This window comes from Coptis chinensis, chromosome 6, assembly GCF_015680905.1.
Source record: "Coptis chinensis isolate HL-2020 chromosome 6, ASM1568090v1, whole genome shotgun sequence".
Lineage (NCBI taxonomy): Eukaryota > Viridiplantae > Streptophyta > Magnoliopsida > Ranunculales > Ranunculaceae > Coptis > Coptis chinensis.
In genome coordinates, this window is record NC_141461.1 from 41,826,839 (window position 1) to 41,852,482 (window position 25,644).

A 25,644-nucleotide genomic window follows, 5' to 3' on the forward strand; every position below is an offset into this window, starting at 1 on the left:
CACACTATGCAATCCGACCTAGGATGTCACAATGTCAGGTCATACATCAAAGACGGAGTCAAAAATGACTCAACTACAATTACCACGCAGTGGTTAATTATCAATCAATCCAACCCAAGGTCCCCCAAAAGGACCCTAAATCAATTTAACACCAACGCCAGGGTTAAGCATGATTCAACTGTAAATTTTATGCAATTATTAGTCAAATTCAAACATATGGGACCCCCAAAAGGACCCACAATCAACATAAGGCCTTTGAACAAGGTTAAGCTTGGCTCAACTATAACTACAAATCAAAGGCTAGTTATCAGTCAATTGGAGTTCCCCCAAAAGGAACGACCCAATCTAACACACAAAAGGAAACCTAGGTGATTACTATAATCATCTAGCCAGGTTGTGAGTCAAACAATTATGACCTTCGAACATTAGACGATCTACCATAGCCCAACAAATCATCAAGACTACTACTATGCAGCACAGGTCGTCATACAACGAATCAAAACAGCAATAAGGCAATCACATCCATGCAAAAATTCAAACACAATCTCAACAAGTAAGTAATTTAAATATTTCTACTTATATACAAATTTGGTTAGATACTAGAGGCCCCGAGGGTTATCCACGAAAGCAAAGCGACCTCGATTACCCCATCAAAAATCAAAATTGTCAATATCAATTATCAGTATCAAACACAACAAGTAAAAAAAATATATAGTTCATCCATCATCAAAACAACTGACAAGAAAAGCAAGATCAATTGACACAAGGAAGATTCTCCACATTCAAAGGATCCAGTTGGCAGCCCTCTTCACCAACAGAGTTGTTGGCCGGATCACCACTTGCATCCAACACTTGGGGAGCAACATCTTCAGTGGGCTAAGCAGAGGAAAGACACCAGTCGACTGGTAGATCAGATCGTCTACTAGCATCTACAACAGACTATCCACGGCTATTGTTGCAGCCCCACTTTCGACCGACCTCTTGAGGGTTTTGTATTTACGTTCTAGTTCCATGAAGTCATCCACTAGAACATAAACATCCCCACTCTCTACCAAATTGACCAGGTCGTTGTATTTTTTTAGCTCTTTTAGCAACGTCCTGTGCTCGCTTGCTCTCATTAACCTAATGCTGAACCTCCACCCTAGAAGCATCAAGTGTTGGTTGCAGCAAGGCCACCTTCCCAGCCATATCCCTGACTTGCGACCTCATCCCCGTCACTTCAGCCCTCTCCACCTCCTGCACAGCCACCAACTTGTCATAAGCCTCCTTGGTCGCATCCAACTCCTTCTTGTATAGATCGGAGATGGTGGCCATCTCCCTCAGCTTCTTGTACATGACCAGAACCTGACAAAACCAACAAAATGAGTCAGATCAAAAAGATACTAACAAAGCACAAACAGAGATCGGATGGACACTTACGAAGCACAAGAAATGATCCATATCTCTCAGGTTTGCCCCCAGATCCTTCCCAGTCTCCAGCTGGAGCCTGTCCCCATCCAGGGCAACATTCTCCAGCAACTGATGAAAACTTGAAACTACAATCCAAGTTCTTCACCAGCTTGGTCAACCCACTCAACAGGTCGTAGTAACTGACCACCCGATCCAAGACATCATCAACACTCTTCTCACTTGGGGCCGCACTCCCCGACCCCTTGCATTTTTGGGCAGCAGGCTCATTCTCACTAGCCTTTTTCTTGCCCCGGGCATCAGCAGAAAGCTCCTTCATATCCAGCTTCTTCAATGGAGCCCAACCTACAGAAGAACGACCTCCCCCAGTACTAGGTCGTTCCTCAGATTCAGATTCAGTTCAGGACTTCTTTACCCCCTCAGTCTCAACCACCTCAGAGCGCCTCTTCAGCTGAGGCCTCCAAAAAGTTACATCACCACTACCACCAGCACTCCCACCACCGTGACCAGCTCGGTCACCATCACCCACTTCAGAGCGTTTGGATGCAGAACGCTCTGAAGCTCCTCTAGCTGTCCTTACTGAAGCAGAACAACTATCAGCAGCTCCTCCAACCATTCTCACTCAAGAACCAGGTGCTCTCATTTAGCTCTCCTTCTCTATCTCAGCGTCCGAGCTAGAATCAGAGATATCAAGAACAAGCTTACAAGCCCTTTTCTTCCGCTCAGCTTTCTTCTTGTTAATCTTCACACCACCACACTTCTTAAAGTAGTAGGCAACCTCCCCCAAGATAGCTCGTTTCTCCTCCCAACTCAAACAAGCAAACTTTTCTATAACGTCAAGCTGAGGACGACCCCAAATGGAAACCTCTGCACAAAAGGAAACAAAAATATCATAACATACAACATATCAAACACAAGATTTACATACAACCTACAAAATAGTTACCTACCAGCCCACTTTACAGAGGGGGTATTCAGCTCACACCCAGAGGGGGTGTAATTACCCACAACCAACAATGGCCTACGCCCCCATTCCTCTTTACTCAACCCCACAATCACAGTAGACTTCCCCCTTATGACCTGTAAACTACAGTTCATTGCAGACGATCTCTTCACAGAAAAATGCTCCAACACATCCCCTAAGAGGATATTATAACCCCATTCATTCAATAAATCCAACACATGGAAAATCCTCCAACTATTCCCTACGAACTGGCATGGGGCTTTTTCATAATAGTTCAAAACCTCAATAGTAAGACGGGAAAATAGCAACCTCATCCCAGGCTTCAACTGCCCATAACAAACCACCACTCCCCCATCCTGAAGAACATAATCATTGTTATATATCCTCCTCTCCTCACTCAAGTCGGACTCTACCCAACCAAACTCCTCCCTCAAAGAAGAATAACAACCTCTCGACCTAGACTCCACCTCCTCAGTTATCGTCTCTAATAGAGAAGACGACGGCGCCCCAACTCCACTACAAGCCCTAACTTCAACATCTTCTTCGCTTACAGTTCTCTCTCTCCACTGGTCAATCTCCACTTCACCACTCAAACTATCACTGGTCATAGACATTGCAAAAACAATATAAACGAAAGATCAAATTTTTTTTAGATCAAGAACACGCACATAAAGACGAAAGGTTGGAAAAGTTTTTCTTTCTTTCGCTCTGCTTTTTCTTGACTTCGTTGATAGAATGAAAATGAGAAGCCACCAAGAAACTCTAAACCCTTCAGCTGCACAAAACCTCGAGAATAGAAAAATGTTTCATATTCCCAAAAAACACAATCATAACTCGCCCACAAACCGCCGTGATTTTGGGCTCATGGGTCATATCCAACTGTTCCCACACATTTTTCCAAAATACAAAAACACATCATACGGACATATGTTAAAAAGCTTTGTTTTAACTTTTAGTTTCACACCACCTGTCCAAACAGTGAGTAAAACAAAAGGGGCTGTGTATGTAAAACCCTACATTTTTGGGCTTTGATATGAGTTGGGCCATTACTTCTAATAATAGGCCTAAGGTGAATTTCTAGCATGCAATAGAACCCACGGGATTAAGGGGGGATTGGGGCTGGAAAATAGAGACACGGTATGGGGTTTTCTCTCTCGGTCTCCCTCTTTCGAATTTGGGGGGGATTCATCTCATTCTTCCTAATTAGCAAACCAAGGTTACCAAGGAGGTTAATAAATCATCTTGTTCATCGCACTTTGAGTTTAGTATCCCCATTTATTTGAGGAAAATCAGTTATGATGTCATTGATTGGAGCTATTATCTATGGTGGAGGAATAGCCAACCAAAGATGGGTCGCTGGAATTCGATACCAAGAGTGCTAAATGCAAGTACATCTACCCCTCCTCTTCACTAGTTTAAGTGAATGTTTGTAGTTTGAGTAGAAATCATAGTTTATGTGAAAATTGGACTTTCTATCATGTGTATATGTTCCCTTACTCTCTCCTCACTACGAATTGCATGTTTAGTGTAGCAATTATCTTCTAAAGATTGTTAGTATGATGTGATCACTCCCTATGACTCTTCTAGCAAATTGGAATGGTTTTGTATCATTATTTGTGGTATTTGATGTTATTATATATTGGGAGTTGGAGCTGTAACCTTGTACTCCAGGAGGTACATACACTTTCGAGTAAACCTTGTTGCGAGAAATCTAGATATGTCATGCACGAACTTTTTAATAATTTTGTAAAGCTTGATAAACAGTTCAACTGTAATGCTTGTATGGAATATTTGTGTGTTTTATGGTGTGATCCTAATGGACGTTGTATTTGATGAATGAATGGAGTTTTGAGTGTTGTCACGGTAAAAGACAGTCCTTTTGCTAGATTTTGCATGGTAAAGCAGGTTTGTCCTACACTTAATTAATTAGCAATAATACTTTCTTGGTTTACACACTAGTGCTCTTATTCCATATATAATGCTTACTGTCGTAGATAGTATCCAATGGCAGAGAAGGGTTACGTACTTGATAATGTCTTATGTGTTTGGTATGGTTAGTATTGAACTATTTAATTCTAATGTTGAACTGTCGAACTCTAAAGGAAGAACTACGTATGGCTTGATCCCTAAAAGGGTACGTAGGCAGCCACCTGGCACAGCCGCTTCCATAGGTAGATACCCACCCCATAGAGTTCTTTGTTTCTAATGTTCGATCGTTATTTTATTTCGTAACCATATATGTTAGAGTGTGTTTAGTGTAGTGTGATATGTTTAATATCGAATCCTTACGTATTTTGCTTAGATGAACTAAAATTTAGCGATTCAATTTTAATGTTTTACGTATGTCATTTGGTTACAAATAGACAGATGCGGAAATGGCACTGAGAGTAAGTTTTATTATAACTTAAACATTTATTGCTATGAGTTTCATTATTTCTAGTTGTGTTTGTGTTTACCCGGTTGGTATATTAGAGATATCTTTATTTGTTTAGGTTGTTTAGTCGATATTAGTTTGGTAATCCAGTGATCTGACACTTGTCAAGATGCCTTAGTATCTTTCTCTTTTAGAAAGTTTTATAGTAAGTACTTATTGTTAAGGGCGTAAACTTTTTGATGGTTATAGAACTTGGATGTATTTATTAAACTTGTGTTTTCGATAATGACTTGGTACGAGGTGCTTGGATGATCTGGCATTAGTCGAGACATTCAAGTACTTTGGCGTACTAAGTCTCAATGTTAAAGTGATCTCATTTTTGTAAGCCGATTACTTAATTTCTCTGGCATTGGTCAAGATGGTTAAGTAGTTGGGTTAACCAATGTGAAATATATTATTGTGATTTTTAGGTCATGACAGGTTATTGTATTTATGAAATGTTGAAAATACAGAGGAGACTCTGCCGAAATTTTTTTCCAGAAAGGTCACGAATCCTAGGTATATAATTGTCTTGGATTTAGGGCATTACAAAGTGGTATCAGAGCTTTAAGTTCAAATGTCCTAGCAAGCTTGGGTATCCTAAATATCACCTAACCACATTTAAGTTTAAACTTTGGGTTAATAAATGAGTGAGGACGTTTAACTATATTGTTGGTTTATAAAGTTGTTAATGATTTATTGGTTTGCATTTTATCCGTGTTTGTTAAATGTATTTAAATTGGAGGGTGACGATCACCTCTTTTATGTCTGACAGTAGACATTTGATTTGTTTGTGCTTATTGTGCAAAATTTGTTTATATGATAAGTTTGTAAATACTTTTTCTACATAGGTTGTGTGGATGAGATTTGTAGTGTGTATTGTAATGTGGGCGATGAATGAAATGAAATGTTTTTATTATGGTTGATATGTTGTTGGTCATTGGATCCCAACTTGTTGATAATGATAGTCATTAAGATGTTGATTTTATTTTTTCAAATTTTATCGGAATTAGAATTTTATTGAATAGTGCATTCCCTTAAGAGTTTTTGATCATTTTATAATTCTGGTTGTATAATTGTGGGTAGATTTAATTCACCTTGCCTCGAGGGATTAATTTGTGTGGTTGTGTGATAGTTTTTAAGTTGAAGGATTGTGATATATATGGTTAGTTGTGTGTTGAGTCTCTTGTATTATTTTGACTTGTTTGTGTCGTGTAGCTATTCGTTACGTTTTCGTAATTGTTCTTCATGTTGAACCCATGTCGCTCAAGGGGCGTACCACTTTAACGAAAGTGGCACCTTCGATCATGTTGAACCCATGGGTTAGAGTGGCGGTAGGTTTGGGACTACCATGTTGAACCCACTGCTAAATGTGGTGATTGATGCCTTGAGTGAATGGTGAAGAACTTATCATGTGACTAGTGGAGTTATGACCACGTTGAACCCATGATGTTGGAATGGCGGTTGATGTACTTAACCATGTTGAACCCATGATGTTGGCATGGCAGTTAAGGCATGCAACCACATTGAACCCATAATCCACATGGCGGTCAAACTCATTGAGTACATGACGAATAACTTATAGGGTGTCATAAAATTGAATTGTGGAGCACTGGTAGTTGAAAGGACTTTTGCTTGAACTTGAGTATGTTGGATTCTTCGATTGACTCGTATTGATTGTTCTTTTCAATTTGTTTGTTGTTGTGATGTTTTAAACATCTCCTTTGAGATGGTATGCCTTGGTGCAAGAGCAAGATATGTGATTAATTATGTGCCTTAGTGAGTATTGTGTGTTGATTCTACCTTGGTGCTGGATAATTGTAGCTAATTGTGGGTGGTAATTACGATGACTGTCCTTGTGCTCTGTTAGATAGAGTTTGAATGGCAGGGTTTTTAATATGGTTTGATTGTTAAGCTTAGTGAAATTAGTTCGTAGAAATGAATTCATGAGAAACTCATTATTAATTTGCGTCTAACGGCAATTATGCTTTACCTCGTGTTTATTATGTTTTGAAGAAATTAATTACTTGTCTAACTCTCACTTTAAGTTTTGTTTTATTGAATTATCGTTTTCTCTCAAAATTGAGTATATGGCTTGCAAATGGAAGTTTATGCTAGGGAAAGAAGTAGTTTCCCAATATTTTTGGTGTTATTACATTTGCTGTGTTTATGGTATGTTCCACCCTCGAGTATATATATGGGTGTTTCTTTATATGGTTGGTTTCCTTCTGCGCTAATAAGTTACTAATTCTCTTAGTGTAATCTTTAATACGTGTTTGTGTTTTAAACTTTGGGCCTCATGTCGCATGTCTCGTTTGGTAACTCGAAGTTATTGAATTTCGGGACGAAATTCTTTTAAGAGTAGAAGTAATATGTAAAACCCCATACTATGGGCTTTTTAGTGTATGGCCCAGGATCTCTCAAAAGAAAAAAGAGAAAGGAGAGGATGGGAAGAATTAAGAAGGGGTTCGGAAAGGAATCTCGCCCTTTCAGCTCTTGGTTCTCAGTGGCACCTAGTGGATCTCTTTTTCTCGGTGAAATGGAAATTAGTGTGAGAGCCAAATTTAATGAGGAGAATTAGGGGTTTTGGCAACCTACACTTTCGTAATCATCTTGGAACGTCAAAGGAAAGAGAGATTCCTCTTGGAGGATGAATTCTATTTAAAGCATTCTTATTTAAGGGAATTCATGTGCAAATTGAAAGTGAGTAAATCTTATCTCTATCCCTCAAGTCTAATTTAGGTTTGGTCATTGAATTTTACTGATTTGGTGTGTGTCTAAACCTTTTGAGTTGCTAGAGTGTTTGATTATGTTATTAAGATGGGATGATAGATTAAGTTGCTTTATGTATTTAGCTAACTATTTGGAAGACAGAGGACCTTGGTGATTATTTTATGTATGACCATAACTAGTTTAATCTTATAATTTGATTCTTCAAAGGTATTCAAGTGTGTGTAATCTCGAGTACGTTGAATTTTGAGGGCGAAATTCTTTTCAGGGTGGAAGAATGTAAAACCCCACATTTTTGGGCTTTGATATGAGTTGGGCCATTACTTCCAGTAATGGGCCTAAGGTGGATTTCTAGCATGCAATAGAACCCACGGGATTATGGGGGGATTGGGGCTGGAAAATAGAGACACGGTATGGGGTTTTCTCTCTCAGTCTACCTCTCTCGAATTTGGGGGGATTCATCTCGTTCTTCCCAATTAGCAAACCAAGGTTACCAAGGAGGTTAATAAATCATCTTGTTCATCGCACTTTGAGTTTAGTAGCCCCATTTATTTGAGGAAAATCAGTTAGGACTCCATTGATTGGAGCTATCATCTATGGTGGAGGAATAGCCAACCAAAGATGGGTCGCTGGAATTCGATACCAAGAGTGCTAAATGCAAGTACATCTACCCCTCCTCTTCACTAGTTTAAGTGAATGTTTGTAGTTTGAGTAGAAATTGTAGTTTATGTGAAAATTGGACTTTCTATCATGTGTATATGTTCCCTTACTCTCTCCTCACTATGAATTGCATGTTTAGTGTAGCAATTACCTTCTAGAGATTGTTAGTATGTTGTGATATCACTCTCTACGACTTTTCTAGCGAATTGGAATGGTTTTGTTTCATTATTTGTGGTATTTGCTGTTATTATATATTGGGAGTTGAAGCCGTAACCTTGTGCTCCATGAGGTACACTTTCGAGTAAACCTTGTTGCAGGAAATCTGGATATGTCATGCACGTTGATAAAACGTAAAAATGATATTTCTACCTATGAATAAATGATAAAACTTAAACGCAAGTAAAACTAAAACTTTACGAAGACTAATTTATCAAAGATTATTATACTCTCGAATCTATCGAAATAGAGTGGAGTAAAAGATTTGTTCCACTCCTAGTTCTTTAGCATTCAAAGTTTTCTATATATTATCAATCCTAGCCAAAGTTAATGAGAGTAATGGTGGGATTATACTATGATGCAAATTCAAATAACAAGATACTAACTATAATAATTCAACTACGAAATGCTATGGAATACTAAGGTTTGAATCTAGATAAAGAATTAGGGGGGATTGAATCCACCTTAACCCGACTTAATCAACTAACAAAGATTCGTCGTGATCCAAATTTCAATGTTTCGCATATCAAAATGGTAATTCTAATCCCTAATTATATATGGCATCTCTACCAATTAATAACTAGCATGTGAAGCAACCAAACCCATTCTCATAGTGAACTAATTACTTTCTAGAATTGAATAGATTATCACGACGATTTCTAAGTTAACAAAGATTAAGCTTCATCAAGGCTTCTTCAACCCCCTCTAATGGAGGTTTAGCCTAGAATCATTATGTTATCATTTCCATATGAAATTGAATTACACATAATATAAAGATTCTAACTTTATTAAATTCAACTAAACAATAATTGAAATCTAAATTAGCAACTAAGAAATCATTAAATAACAAGAATTTAAATTAGATCTAAGCAATTTTAAATAACAAAATTGAAATTATCAAGAACTAACTATTTTATTTATCTAATGAATGATAAACAATGATTCCAATAACTAATCTAAGATAAGGAATGAAACTAATTAATGGAATGAAAACTAATTAATTAACTAATTCAAAAACTCAAAACTAGATCTAGATTATTCTATAATGGCTACTTTATATCCTCACCTAATTCATACTTAATAGCTAAGTCTTGTGTGTGGAAATGGAGGAGACCAGATCCACATTTTCGTGCATAAGCTGAGGATCCATGTTTTGGGCCAGAAAATCGAGCCCAAAGCCCAATTTCTTCAGTCCACAGGGCCTTTTTCAGCTGGCTTTGATTTCAACAGACTTTTCGTCCACTTTTTCTTCTCTGATTGGGTCAAGGTTTGAACGATTGTAAAACTCTTTCCGAGCCGGTTGTTTTGACATAAGGTACGCACAATTCCGAGGCTTGAGTCCAAAGATACGGTCTTCGGAAGTTTTACTGACTTTTGTATGATGTTTCTGCCCGCGTTAACTTTGACTTTTCAGTTTTTGACCGGGCTTTACAAAGGCTTTTTCTCCTTGAATTTTGGCCTTTAATCACAGAACTTCTTAGCAACCAACCCTTGCTCCTTTATCTCGCCAAAGTGGCATATTTCTGCATATAATAAAAGCACGTAATCAGCATTAACTCTTATTTATTACTCGCATAATTGGTCTAAAAGTATTATTGTTAAAGGGTTAAAACTACAGTTTTTGGCTCTTATCACACGTACTTTTTAATAATTTTGTAAAGCTTGATAAACAATTCAACTATAATGCTTGTATGCATTATTTGTGTGTTTTATGGTGTGATCCTAATGGACGCGTTGTATTTGATGAATGAATGGAGTTTTGAGTGTTGTCAATAAAAACAGTCCCTTTGTTAGATGTTGCATGGTAAAGCAGGTTTGTCCTACGCTTAATTAATTAGCGATAATACTTTCTTGGTTTACACTAGTGCTCTTATTCCATATATAATGCTTACTGTCGTAGATAGTATCCAATGGCAGAGATGGGTTACGTACTTGATAATGTCTTACGTGTTTGGTATGGTTAGTATTGAACTGTTTAGTTCTAATGTTGAACTGTCGAGCTCTAAAGGAAGAACTATGTATGGCTTGATCCCAAAAAAGGTACATAGGCAGCCACTTGGCATAGCCGCTTCCATAGAGTTTTTTGTTTCTAATGTTCGATCGTTATTTTATTTCGTAACCATATATGTTAGAGCGTGTTTAGTGTAGTGTGATCTGTTTAATATCGAATCCTTACGTATTTTGCTTAGATAAACTAAAATTTAGCGATTCAAGTTTAATGTTTTACGTATGTCATTTGGTTGCAAATAGACAGATGTAGAAATGGCACTGAAAGTAAGTTTTATTATAACTTAAACATCTATTGCTATGAGTGTCATTATTTCTAATTGTGTTTGTGTCTACCCGGTTGGTATATTAGAGATATCTTTATTTGTTTAGATTGTTTAGTCGATATTCGTTTGGTAATCCGGTGATCTGACACTTGTCAAGACGCCTTAGTATCTTTCTCTTTTAGAAAGTTTTATAGTAAGTACTTATTGTTAAGGGCGTAAACCTTTTGATGGTTATGGGACTTGGATGTATGTATTAAACTTGTGTTTTCGATAATGACTTGGTACGAGGTGCTTGGATGATCTGGCATTAGTCGAGACATTCAAGTACTTTGGCGTACTAGGTCTCAATGTTGAAGTGATCTCAATTTTGTAAGTCGGTTACTTAACTGCTTTGGCATTGGTTGAGACGGTTAAGTAGTTGGGTTAACCAATGTGAAATATATTATTGTGATTTTCAGGTCATGACAGGTTATTGTATTTATGAAATGTTGAAAATACAGAGGAGACTCTGCCGAAAAAAAAATTCCAGAAAGGTCACGGATCCTAGGTATATAATTGTCTTGGATTTGGAGCGTTACAGTATAAGTACCCTCCGTTCTACATTACATATCACTACAGCACACATGTCCACAACCCAGGTCGTACCAATCCATCAACTCATACCTATCCATCAGAGCATACCAACGACCTAAACTCAGGTCGTCCCCAACATCAGTTACAGCCATTTAAGAAAGCAAATCAACTAGCGCAATCCTGGAGCTCAATCAACACAACAATCAAAGAGACATTTATTTTGTAACATCAGGGTAATGGCGAATCATCAAGATAGCACACAAGGTGGATCTACACTTCATAATGGCCTAGAGCGAATAAAAAGTCAGCTCAAACATCTATAAGTAGAGAGAGATGAACTACGTAAGGCTTGATTCAAGTTTACCCGTAGAAACTTGATACGTAGGCAACTCTTGTCCCAAGGAGAGTGCAGCTATTCCCAACCATCCACAACATCAGGTCATAGACCCAAAACACCAAACCTCTACAAGGATCATGGGAGATGGAGGTGCAAGCCTCTCTTCAATGCTTATACTGAAGTTATCAACAACACCTTTTCAATGACTCTCAAACACATGTTAATTAGTTCACCGCCAAATGTACCAAAGAAATCATTAATTCGATCTTTCACATGAATCGGCCTAGAAGGTTTTTGCTTATAGAGAAGTTGAAATCCATTCACACCATTAGAGTGTACGTTATTGTTCAGAAGCACTTAGATTACGCAGATGTACCATACAATGCAAACCAGTGAAGTCCCATTTATGCAGTGTGTATCCCCATACTTTTTTTTTACATGCAAGTAGGGAGTATATTAAAGAATAAAGTTTTGTTACAGAGATGTCAAGAGATTACATTAAGACTAGCTTAACAAAACCTGTAATATGTCCTAACTGGTGATTCCAATCTAGAAATAAAATCAGGTTTTGTAGTACTCCAAAGCACTTGATCCCTATCCAAAGTTGAGGCCTTCCTTCCTGCTGCATCCGCTCCAAAGTTGGCTTCTTGACTTATGTGAGTTAGCTTCCACCGCATAAGCTTAGATGTAATTCGTTTCCATCTAGACCTTAAATTCCAAGGTGTATTGTTCCCATTAAGACTATGCACAACTGCATTTGAGTCACATTCTATCCAAATGCATAGCCAATTGTTCTTTATTGCCTTCTCCTTTGCTAGTAGAACTGCCAAGTATTCCGCATCATAGTTAGTTGCAACACCCCCCCTTTGAGCCAAGACTCAAACACCTGATTAATCTTGCCCCCGAATATTATTACTCCAAAGACTTGTTGCACGGGTTTCCAATTGACGAACCATCAGTGTTCGCCTTGATCTCTTCTGCTTTAGGTAGCGTCCAGTGTACCTCCTTAATGATAGGTGCTGGCCTTGGTCTACAAGTAACTCCAAGTCTATGAAGCACTCGCAAGTCCAAGACATTATTGTGCATAGTGGCTTTGCTCAACATAGCAGCAACTATGATACCTTGAAGAACAGATGTCTGGATGTGTACCTTGTTGTATGCTAGTCCTTCGAAGAATCTTTTATTCCTAGTTTTCCATACCTGTACCAAGACATGTATGACGGTAGCATTCCAAAGAGCCTTGATAATAAGACTTCTAGACTTTGTTGCAATGATCAATTCTTTGAAGTTATAACACCTAATGGTAACTTCAAAAACTGATGCAATCCAGTCCCATATCTCTCGTAGTCTTGGGCATTCCCAAAGCAAGTGGTCGATGGTTTCCTCGTTGCATTTACACAGACAACATCTAGATGCTAGACTGACGCCGACTTTCTTCACTCTATCATCTGTGAGAACAGCTCTCTGGATGAGTTTCCACGCAGTACCAGCTGCTCTAGGATGTATATGATCAGCCCATATCCATTTGTACCATCCCACCTTATTGTTCGTCTTCCTTATAGAGTCGTGAGTAGAGTGCACAGTAAAGAGGCCATTTTTATCTGGCTTCCATATTCTCTGGTCGTGTTCATCTCCAGTTGGCTGCTGAAGCTCCATAAGATTTATGCCCAGCCTGTTGAATACTTCTAAGACTTGTGCAGGGAAGTCCCAATGGTTATTAGAAATCAAATCTTCCACCTTGGCTTTGAAACCTCTCCAATTTACATGAGGCAGGCAATCCGCAACAGACTTCCCGGCCCATGGATCTCTCCATAAGTCGATGTTCTTGCCTTGGCCTACCACCCATCCCATGTTTGTTCTAATTTCAGAGAGAGCCCACCTGATCCCAGGCCAGACAGAAGACATTTTGTGATAAGTGAGCCATTGCCCATCCTTCATTCTGTATTTTTGAAGCATAAATTTGCTCCAATCATTGTCCATGGTGAGAACTTGCCACACCGCCTTCATAAGGAGAGCGAGATTGATATCCCTAAGTCTTCTCAGACCCAAGCCCCCTTCTTCTTTAGGTTTGCAAACACTCTCCCATTTTAAAGTTATTTTTTTACTTATCGAAGGGTCACCCGACCAGATGAAATTTCTAATTACTGCTTCTCCTTCCTTTATATACTTGGTTGGCCATTTGTACACTGACATATTGTGTACTGGTAGGCTATTAAGAATGGACTGAGCTAGCACCACTCAACCTTGAAAGGACAACATCTTTCCAGCCCACCCAGTAGCCCTCTTTCTAATCTTGTCCACCAATACTTGAATGTGCCGCCAAGAGACCTTGCCCTTAAACAAAGGAACTCCCAAATACTTTTTAGGCAGCTGCCCTTCTTTAATGCCAAACAGTTCTTCAACTCGCCTTTTTTTCCCTGTATTCATGCTTCCCAAGAAAAGTTTACTCTTGGATGCATTAAAGAATTGCCCTGCAGATCCTTGGTAGACTAGTAACATGTTCCACATTCTCCTCAATCCCCTGATGTCACCATTGGCGAAGAGAAAAATATCATCTGCAAATAACAAATGAGATGGGCCTGGGCATCCCCCAATATATGTCATATGGTTAACATGCCCTCGAGAGTACAACCAGTTCAAACCCCTGCTCAATACAACTTCAGCCAAATCAAAAAGAATAGGAGAGAGCGGGTCCTCTTATTTGAGCCCTCGCGCTGCTTCAAAAAACCCACACGGACCTCCATTGATCATAACTGATATTTTAGCACTGCTAAGGAGAGTTTTTATCCAATTGCACCACTTTTGATTAAACCCAAGCCTTCGCAGTACCTCAATAAGGAATTCCCAGCTTAAAGAATCAAAAGCCTGAGCTACATCAAGCTTGAGCCCTAGGTTTCCTCCTCTTCTTTTGGTGTCCAATTCGTTAACCATCTCGGAAGCAAGTGCCACGCCTGTGATTCCTGTCCTTCCTTTGACAAAGGCTAGCTGTTCTTTACTAATCAACTTGTCAACAATAAGTTTAATACGCATAGAAAGAATCTTAGTAATAATTTTGAACAGGAAATTGCTTAGACAGAGAGGTCTGAATTGATGTATCGCTCTTACATTAGCTATCTTAGGAATAAGAACTAGAAAATTGGAGTTCATACCTTGAGGCAGCTTGGTATCCTTAAAGAAAGAGATGATGGCTTTTCTTACATCGCCACCAATCAAGTACCAGAAAAAGTGGTAGAATGCTCCTTGGAAGCCATCAGGCCCAGGAGAGCTGTTTGCATCCATACTAAAAACAGCATCTTTCACCTCACTTGGAGAAGGAATTGAGGTCAGCTGGTCATTGTCACCATCAGTAATCAGATGAGGAATTAAGTTCATGAGGTGGTAATTCATATCCACTTCTTGGAACTTATACTTATTTTCATAAGCTTTGACCAAATATTGTTTTATCCCATGCTGGTCCTTTATAATGGTACCTTGGTCATCCTCTATTTCCACTATTTGAGACCTGTTAAGACTGCTTTTCACGAGTGCATGAAAATAAGTGGTATTTCTTTCCCCCTCAAGAGCTTCGGTAGTTCTAGCCTTTTGCTTCCAAATGCTAATTTCCATACTCTTCAGTTCTGAAATTTCCATCTCCTTTTCACTCTCTTGCTGTTGTAGAATGGCGTTGAAAGGGTCTTGTTCTAGGCTTCTCTGTATCTATCCTCGTTCTTCGTCCATCTGTTTTAGATTTCTGCTCATACTACCATAAGTTTCCCAACTCCATTTCTTCAAATCTGCTTTCAGTCTCTTGAGTTTTTTTGTGACGGTTCTGATAGGAACGTCAAGAAGTGGTTGCTTCCAGCTAGTTTCGACAACCTTTTTTATATCCAAATGTTGCAGCCATACATTTTTAAACCGAAAAGGTATGTTTCCCGGCTTTGGAATTCTTGCATTCCACCCAATGATTGGAGAGTGGTCAGAGAATTTCCTTTTGCTATCTTGCTCTTCAATTTGATCTTTGCATTCAACCCGATTGATGGTTGACTAGAGCCCTATCAATCTTCTCGTATCATTCTTTTATTACCACATCTTCTATTAGACCAAGAGTACCTATGACCGAGAGTTGTAGAGTCCACTAGACAATTAGAGTTGATGAAGTCATTGAAGTCAAGAACAGACAATCGACGACAAGGCGATCTCCCACCCTTTCTTTCTGCATTCCTTGTGACAATGTTAAAATCCCCTATAATCATCCGTGCCTCCACACTAAGGCCAAAGTGAGACAGCTCATCCCATAATACTCTTCTTTGAACATAATAGGAGCTAGCATGCACCATAGAGATAGTGAATTTCTCTATCTTAATAGATATTTGCTGACATGAAATGTCCACAATAGTGGCATTAATTCCCTCCTTCAAAAATACCCAGATATTACCTCGCTTAGAAGGTATATTATTGTGAATAAAGTTACTACTGAAGCCTAACCTACTAAGAGCAGCAGGACAAAAGATAGGTGGAGCAATTAAAGGCTCTATGACACCAACAATTTCAGGCTTGTATTCATTAACTAGATCTACAAGGTAGGATAAGGACTGTTCTTTATTGATCCCCCTTATATTCCAGAGAATGCAATTCATTAATCGCCTGAGGTAGTGTTTCTGGCCCTTGTGTGTGGAGGTGACAAAATCTGCTCCATCCACTTGGAGTTGGGATTCTTCTTTTTCTGAACTTGCCATTCCCCTTCTTCCACTTGTTCAGCCCAGCTACTTGATCCTAGTAGTTTGTCTGCCTCTTGTAGAGCTGGAAGCTGGTTTGGAGTTCGAGGGCTAGATGCTCGGTTGCCAGTCGACTGAGAGTCGGACATCACCACTAAGGCCTGTGAAACAACTAAATCAGGTGGTATCACGCCATTATCGACCTCCCCTTCAACCGAAATAGTCTCACCAAGTGGAGTCATGATCCTTATATGAGAAGGTAGATCACTACAATCCAAGTGCACCACCAACGCCCCAGCTCCAACCGTCTGGGTTGTATGAACAATACCCTCAACATGGTTAGTTTGTACTTCCTCTGGAATTGGCTGCTGAACTGCACCCTCTTGTGCTGTAGAGTTAGGTTGTCCTTGTGTGTCCTTAGTCCCACTAGGGCCTGCCTCCAAAGTAGTACCTCTGTTTTTGTTCCGATTCCTCTTTTTCTTCTTTTTTTGCGTCTGTGTGTCTTTTGCTTCTGAGCTTCATTAGCTTCGTTATTATTAGCTTCCTCCTCAACTCGGATCTTCTTGAGAACCTTCCATTCAGCCATGACATGACCAACTGCTTTACAGTGAGGACAATATTTAGGCATCTTCACCACTTCCACCTCTTGTATGAAAGATATACCATCCTCTTCCTCGACCCAGATTTGAGGTGGAATAGGTTTGGACAGATCTATCTCCCACCAAAGACACCGACAAAGAACCCAAAATCTCGATCAATAGTATGCCTATCGACACCAACAAAGCGCACTCCAATGCTTTTCCCATAGCCATTAGCCGTTCAGTAGTCCCAATATTGTTGACTCAATTTTGGAAATTTCTCCCCAAATAAGCATTTGATGCACTTTGAATACGGGTTGAAGTCCGGTGTCCATTTGGTAAGTCCGAGAGTTTGATCTCCAAATTTCCATGGCTCTCCTCCCCAAATAAGCCTCAAGTCCTCTTCACTCACTAGGCTAATCATGAAGAATCCTTTGCCTAGTGGTATGAGTTTCCAATCCCTCTAGGTTTCCATTTTTCTCAGTAGCAATTCTTCAGACTTCATCAATTTTGATTTTATGAAAATCTAGCCTACCGACCAAGCAAAATTTGCGATCGCAGAACCGTCGGTGCAAAGCACGCTTGGGCAGTTTAATGGAAGGCATACCCACTTTCATTTCGGTGTAGGAAGGTCAACAATGGCCATGTGTTGTGGTTGTTCTCCTCGCACCTTATCGGGCGAAGAGATCATCCGTGACCCATTTGAAGCTTCTCTTGGGTCCACGGCGGTAACTCTTGAAGAGAGGGCTGATTCCTACTAGCAACCGGAAGAGTGGTAGCAGGATAAAAGGATTGATTCCTTCCATTACGAAGCCAAAAAAGCAGTTGACATGGTTGTTCGGGTGGAGAAGGTTGGATCGAAGTTTGCTTCTTCTTTTTTCTTTTTATTTGCTAAAAAGGAAAGTTCTAACAGCGAACGGATAGTCTATCTATGGGCCTTTCAAACCTTACTAGAAAAGGCCTTAAAAAGATAAGACAAAGACTCTAAGTTTTCTCTAGTAGAGAAAACGGGAGCTTCTCTCTCTAAACATCTCTCTCTCGGCATTTAACCAATGTATCCCATACATTGGTTAAAGCCAGCCAATGTTAGTTGAAGTTCATTTCTTTAATTTTTTGTGTGTTTTAATTGCTTGTGTGAGCTCTGGCGTATTTGAAGTATCGTCAATCTCCTCACCAAATTGTCAAAGTTACATTATATTCCATTGAGAAGTTGAACATTTAGCACAGGCTGCACAGACATGGGAGAAATCAATGCATATATGGGAGTCTCTACACATGTTAATTAATTTACTTTCCATCTTGCTAGAGTTTTATGAAAAACTCTGTAGATGATATAATTGTCCTGAAAAATGTTGGCCTTTCCTAGAAAACCAGGTCTAATAGTGCTAACTACGACAGATCAAGACAATGGGTGTTAGGCAGATCCCTACCGGCCCCGTCAATTAGATAACACAAAGACATCGCATTACATGTACAAAGTGGACATAGAGGAGCATAAAGAGGGTAAGCCCTCAAGAATATCCATATATAATGAACGCGTAGACCTAGGTGCTAAATGCATATGATATGAAATAAAACAGTACGTAAAACATGGAAATATATAAGCATATACATAGAACTGACTATTCACGCTTCAGAATAGGTAGAGTATATCATGTTTCACATTTTGAGATGAGGCAATCACAATCACATCACACATAGATTTCAGCCTCAGTAGCATACCCCCTATGACATTTATCGTGATCACAATGGTAAGCTTGTATATGAACATACTCACTACTCACTAACAACCACCAAATAAAATGTTAGCCAACTTCTTCATTATTGTCCTTGATTGGGATGCTGAGATGCATGATTCTATACCGGCTGTAAGTCAACTGAAAGCTGAAATCTATTATTGCATTAAAGGCACTAAATCTATTATTGAATTTCAAACAAAGGTCAAGGGATGTGTACCTCATTGTTGGCTCCACATATCCCTGTTTATCCCATGCCAATGCAAACCATATATAGGAGAGTTATTGATCAAAGTAGTTCCCATGCCAGAAAATTAAAAAAAAAGAATAGGAAGACGGAGAATTTCTGAAATCATGCAATATAACCATATATCTTTTTACAAATATATATTAAACCCCTAGTATCGCTAGAACATACAATAAGCAATGGAGACACCTGTATCCTTTTCTTCGCCCTTTATTTCTCAAATGCAAATGCCAATATCAGCATCTGAACCCAAACTCAACAGCCCATCATATTTATCCCTACTACTATCTGATAACAACCATCCCGTATCTGTGTTATATTGAGTTCCAAAGTTGGAGATCCCTTCACTTTTATTTCGATCTTCTTCTGGACTCAATTGAGATGCAACAAACTTGTCAAGGGCCCTCCAATCAGTCACTTTCCGCGTGTCAGTAGCATCTTTTATTGCCTCGTCATCTTCTTTATAATTCTCTGATAACAATGACACTAAGATTGGGTGTTTTATTAGAGGTGGAGAAGGGCTCTCTAGCTGAGGAAGCTGTACAAAGGGATCGCAATGGAAGAAATTCACATTATTGAACTCTATTTCCTGCTTACAGACTAAATGCTGAGGCTTTCTCCTAGTAGTATGTATTGGATCCATGATGGAGTTTATACCATTTATTTCTTCATAGAAATAACTTGAATCCCACCTTTCATCGGTTCTTGTTTGCATGCTTGGTCGTCAATGCTCGGCAAACCACCCATCCTTCTTCGCAAAAACTTCCATGAATCTAGTAAGACAGAGAGACATATGAAAGACTTAATTTTCCTTTCTCTAAATACAAAGTCTCATGCATTGAGAATTCCTTATTGTGCTACTCATTTTTTTTGCCTAAAGGGTCAAGAGAGAACTGGATTTCTTTAGCATTAGGATCGAATGCACATATGCAGATTGGGCTCGGTGATCTTAACTTCTTAAGCATTGATGTTCCTCATAAATTTTTAGTTGCAATGAGCAAATTATGCTCTTTGTTTGATAAAGAGCTAGGGAGTTGACATTCTAATAGAAAGTTAGTCAACACTGAAAAGGGAAGTAAAAAATTCAACTTACAGTAGGCTTACAGCCACTATATTAAATAATGGTGGGAAATCACTTCAGTTTTTCGAAAAGATTATGGAGTTAGGCAGACCCCCACTTGTATATTAGACCAAAGCATAAAATCTTACAAGCTCCCCAAAGACTATGTTATTTAAAGAGAGTACATTTCAACAAAGCAATGCTACATTGCTACACTCCTCCCTAAGAGTGTGGTCATTAGAGGGAAGCTCACATGCAAAGACATATTACCCCATCGTCGAGATAGGGACTATACCAAACCTCCACTCCCCAAGAGCTATCATACTAGGGGATGGTTATATGAACTCCACTTACAAAAAAACTCCACCACTAAATATAATGAATTAGAATCTAATTTTTTGTGTAAATGTTCTCCACACAATAGAGATCATCCTCACAAAAAATTAATTCATTTGAAGATGTACAATCTTGCCAAAAATCGTTTATAATGTTATAAAGTTATCCAACAGCCAATATTCTTTTAATTTTGGTACAACTTTTGACAATGTTAAATGTATTCAATTGAGCTGATTTTTTGTGAAGGTGTTCTCTATCATGTAATGTATATCCTCTTAAAAAATTAGCTCTCAATTCATCTTGTAAGTCCACTATTATGAGTGGAGTAACTTTAGAGTCACCATAAGGTGGAGTTCATATAACCATCCCCATCATACTAAGCTCCAAACCCCGGCCCCAAACCTAAACAACAGTTAAATTATGTGCAGCTAAGATTCCCAATAATAAACATCCCAATAATAAACCAAACTGCTCAAGAAAGACAACCGACCAACACACAATTCTGATATGAAGCACTCAAAAAGGTGGTGAACCGTGGTGTTAGAAGGTTCTCTACCATCACAAAAAGATTATCATTGATCTCTTAGTGACAATGTTTGTATGTCTAATTCCTTTATAAATAATGGGTGAAGTGGTAAGCGTCAACTTAGATGATTCCAATATCATCAAATGAATTTGTCGAGGAATCTCTCTGGAAAAGAAAATAAAAGAATGAAAAGTCTAATACTTGCTGCAAAGAGAAACAAAAACCTTGGGAGATGCTTGACTTCAAGAGGATAAGAAAAAGGAAAAAAAGTATTCACAAGTTGAGAATGTGCAATTTTGACCTGCTCAAGCACTATATTTCAACATCCTGTATTTTCAGGTCCCCGTTCTGCTAACATGCCTGCTTTTGAGGTTTCATGTTTTTAGGCTTTCCCAGCTTTCACTTTAGTGTCCGAAATTGAAATAATGGTGCTTTAGAAATAGAAAACAAAAAACATGCGCATTTTAATGTTGGGTCACAAAACACAAACCATATAGTCTCTGGCTATTGGTAGTCCAAGAATTCAAGGCTAATTAGGAAGATAATATACCCAAAAAATTTGTTTCAATAAATTTTCCTATAAGTGTCAAATCTAATTCCCACAGCAAAAAGAAAATATTCCGACAAATATTTAGGTATGGTGCTTGCCTGAGGAGGTCCACTTTCTTCAGACTCGAGCCTGTATTCGTGCATGATCCAATCAGATTTCAGTCCATTAGGTGCCCTCCCTTGTAGAAGACGAGCGTCTTCCTCATGCCTATAACCCTTGCCTTCTCATAGATCGCTTTGTCGCGGCCTGTAGCCTTCCAAAAACCTGCCATGGTTGCCCTATTCGTTCGAGTACCTGTTGGATACTTCTTGTCTTTGTGACTAAAGAAGTACCATTCTTTCTGTTCTTCAGAGCCGATCCGACATATTTCTGTCCAATTCATGACAGATAGAGACCGATCGTCAGACAAATACACACACTAGATTTTTGCTAACGCAGATGTAAGCAGGACTACTGAACATGTAAAAGTAGCTAGCATATATAGAGTAGGCTGAGTAGTTCATCTTTCTGGTTCATTTTCTGTTAATAACCACTGCTAAAAAGCACGTACACTCAAGCATGGACATGAAAACAAAGGGTTAATAGATCATTGTAAGTATTAAAGGCTATACAGTTGGTATTACACCCACTGCTCACACTAGATTTTTGCTAACGCAGTTTCTAGCTTGCTCATCCTGCATCCAGCATCCTTAACTGAAGCCATGAGATCAGGTAGCTAGAATAACCAAATCAGAATGGACTAATATGCAGTTCAGATTCTTTGTTAATTATGAGCATACACAAATAACTGGGAAATACATAGAAACCCTAAAACGTAAGTTAGAGACCATAACCAAGAAGCTGTACTGTGGCCTGTAGAGTCTAGAAGATTTTGTGGTCTACCTTGAATATCCCATGGTTCAATCCTGTAGAGATCAAGATCCTTAATAACATCAAGATCTATTTTCTGTGATGCGAACTTCTTCCTTAGATAGTATCCAACTAATTCCTCATCCGTAGGGTGAAATCTAAAACCCGGTGGAACACAACTTTGGATCGAGGACATTGCAGAACCACAGCTTTGGATAGACCACTGCCACAAGTAAAACCGCGTGCCACTTCGACTACTTTTTTCTTTTTATATAGTGAAACCACTTCGACTACAACTACCACTACCTCATCAAATTTAGTAGCACCACGCACAATACTACATACCCTAGCTTTACACCATGCATCATCTCAGAATCATAACAACAACAAAGAAAGAAGAATGATGAATACTGAAAGTAAGGATCGACTTCAGAGAAGAAAGAGAAATGAAACGGAACGGGGACATGAGTTGTGAAAGACAATCATCAACTCATTTGGTGCACCATATATCTCTGAAAGGGAAATAAGCGCGTGTTATAAACAACACTCTTTTTTTCTCTTGCAATCATTCCTAGTGTAAAAGGAGTTGAGATGATAAAGAGAAGAAAACTGCATTCTGTATCATGGCGGTTGTTGGTTACTTGGTTTAGTGAAATATAAGTGAAGAAGCTGGAGTGTTTTAGAGAGCTAGGGCTTTCATTGCAGTGGGTGCCATTGTAAGGTCTAGTTAAACTGACAAGTGGACGTAAGTGTTAATGATATGATGTTGTCTACTGATAGTGAATGCTTGAAATGATTCTTCAAGAATTGGCTCTTGTTTAAAGTGTAAGTATAATTTACGAAAAAATGGTGACATTTGTTTAGAGGCTAGACCAATGTTTTGAAAACCGAATCGGTGATCCAACCGATTTTTGTTGAAATGGTTCAAGGTTCCATCATAATTCGACTTGGGCGGAAATGGTTCGACTTGGCCGATCAAGATTGATGCTTATTTAGCAATTTTTTAATAATTACAATAATAAAATAAATAAATTTTTGTATGTTGGTTCAGAGCTTGGACTATTTTGTGTAAGTGTTAGGTCGGTTCAACTCCCCACATTATCAATTTTTCAAAAAAAAAAAAAAAATTATAATAAGGTGGTCCGGTTTTTTTTTTTGTTTAGAACTTCACCAGTTTAACGAAGGTTTAGTTTAGACCAAGGGTCTAACCAAAAACTCTAATTTTCTCCGACCCAAACAGAAAATTTACCGGTTCAACCACTGGTCCGGTCCAGTTCTAGACTATTGCAAATGATATGATTAAACATAAATTTTTGGGTTAACTAGTATTACTCCCCACTAGATGAACCAATTAGGATTTCCTTCCCACTAGATGGGAATTAGGGTCTCCCCTAAATACACACACACAAAAAGTCAAAGTGGGTTGACCAAATTTTTTTTTTGTGTGTATTTAGGGGAAGACTCTAATTTCCCATCTAGTGGGGAATCCTAATTGGCTCATCTAGTAGGGGGGTAACACTAGTTCACCCTAAATTTTTTTCCAGCTCTGCTTGTTTAATGTTTATATAATATTTACATGTTTTTTCAAAAATTATAAAAGATCGTAATATTATAGAATTGTATGAATTTCTTTGGTAAAACCGTAAAAGGAATTCTTTATAGTACTTAGAAGTATTTTTTTCGGTGTTATTTATTATTATTTTTCTCGGTGAACAAGCTAGCTAATTGGAGTTCATTTCAAATTTTACTCTTTCCATCAGTAGAATGAGTTAAAGAAATGTGTCCCCTAATTATGAAATTGTGCTTAGGCGTGTTGTTTGTATTTTCAGTGCTGCTAGATGCTGAATGTTAAGTACATATGCGTGCTGTTTTCAGTAGTAGTAAGCATTGATCAGTGATAGAATTAACGCTGAATGTAGAACGCTCTGTGACTCGAAACTGGTGTTATAAATTAATTGACCTTCATAAAAGTATCAGGCTAAATGCCGAATCATTTATATTCAGCACTCTTGATTGTTGAATACAGAAAACTGGAAAAACACTTGCAATGCATAATATTTAGAAGGATTTTCAGATCGATGTATTCAGTCTGGATGAAACATGTGAGTTAATTTGTTGCAAGCAAACCATGTTGCTCTATATACTGATGACAAAGAACGAAAATGATCTCACTGTTGAAATAATAATTTTCCTTTTTCCATCTTATACGGGTAAATATTATTAATAATAAACAATATTTTAGAAAAGTAAAGAAACAAGATATACTTATGCATAACATCTAGTCGAAATGTGATTTGGTAATAAAAAAACAACTGCGCTTGTGAATGATGGTCTAAGATTTTTAGGCTCAATATAAGAGTGAATGATGAAATGATATTTGTTTGCCGACAAATGAATATGGAGCGTAGATGAAGATTTAATTTGTTGGTTTCACTCTTTCGAAGGGGAAAAATAAATTTGAAATAAAGTTACTTCACATAAATTGAGAGGCCGCCACCTAGACACCTAACGATAGCCCCACAATGGTGACATCCATGCCTTATGGACCATCCATATCGTTCAACTTCTTGAGGTAGGCGAGGATGATGGTAATTATAGCCATATGTTAGAAAGAATAGATAACTTATGTGATCGACGAAGAAATATGTTAAGAAACTGCTCTGAGTTGCATACATTTTGCTTTTGAGTTGAGATTAGATGGTCGATTTTAGGAATATAAAAAAATGGAAAATGAACTCTGTGTCTTGTTTAGCAAGAACGCAGAGACCAGCTATCTCTTTCGCTACGCCAAAAAAAAAAGGAAAAAAAAAAACATATATTTATATTTGAAACATTAAGAAATAGAACACCATCACTTTCTTCCTGATAAGAAAAGAGAAATGGACTTCCAACTTTCCAAGAGATAAAGGTACAAAGAGTGCATCAAAAAATAAGACTTCAAACTAACATTCGAAACCCACAAAGTGGGTGACGGCAACATAATAGAGCACGCGTTAAATCGGATTAGGCCTGCCAGAGAAGGGAAAAGAGAGGGAGACAATAAAGATATAGAGCTGCACATGTTTCTCTGACCCTCTTGTTTTTGACCTTCTTTTTCCTTTTTGTCTAGTGTTTACATGGCACATCTGACATCTTAGTATGATTGATAGAATGTAGTACAACTGCTGACTTAGGAAACAGAGTGTTGGAAAGGCCCCTTTTTTAATATTTAATCTAATGCATGCTATTGCTATATCATATCAAATGTGAATTTTGAAGGTGTGTTTTACTGTAAAACTTTTACGCTTGATCTGATTAAGTACGGCAAGGATGATAAGAAATTGAAAGTAAGAACAATGGGAATTAATTTGCTAAAGAGAATTCACAAATGGCATAGATAGAATTAATGATCCGAAAACGGTTGCTATGTTTTACGCATACTTAATTTTCTTTGGCTTCTAAATTTAAACATTTATAATCCATACCTTCAAATATTAGTCTCTGCTCCTCTCTTTC

The 25,644-nt window shown here is 38.3% G+C and overlaps 2 protein-coding genes and 1 pseudogene across 3 annotated transcripts; all 3 read right to left on the minus strand.

Moving 5' to 3' along the window:
- Nucleotides 1-13,811: 13,811 nt before the first annotated feature.
- On the minus strand, nucleotides 13,812-14,177 carry LOC147493013 (uncharacterized). Its single transcript, XM_086567722.1, has one exon. The coding sequence runs from the start codon at nucleotides 14,175-14,177 to the stop codon at nucleotides 13,812-13,814; it is 366 nt and encodes a 121-aa protein (XP_086423848.1).
- Nucleotides 14,178-15,607: 1,430 nt separating this feature from the next.
- LOC147493014 (uncharacterized) lies at nucleotides 15,608-16,189 on the minus strand. The gene has a single exon (XM_086567723.1). It carries the CDS (start codon nucleotides 16,187-16,189, stop codon nucleotides 15,608-15,610), a length of 582 nt encoding a protein of 193 aa, XP_086423849.1.
- Nucleotides 16,190-18,909: 2,720 nt separating this feature from the next.
- Nucleotides 18,910-22,484, minus strand: LOC147493015 (NAC domain-containing protein 37-like; annotated as a pseudogene). Its single transcript, XR_015198488.1, has 3 exons — nucleotides 22,183-22,484; nucleotides 21,395-21,669; nucleotides 18,910-19,579 (listed from the first exon to the last, which is right to left on the minus strand). The product of XR_015198488.1 is annotated as an NAC domain-containing protein 37-like (transcript).
- Between the last annotated feature and the right edge of the window lie 3,160 nt (nucleotides 22,485-25,644).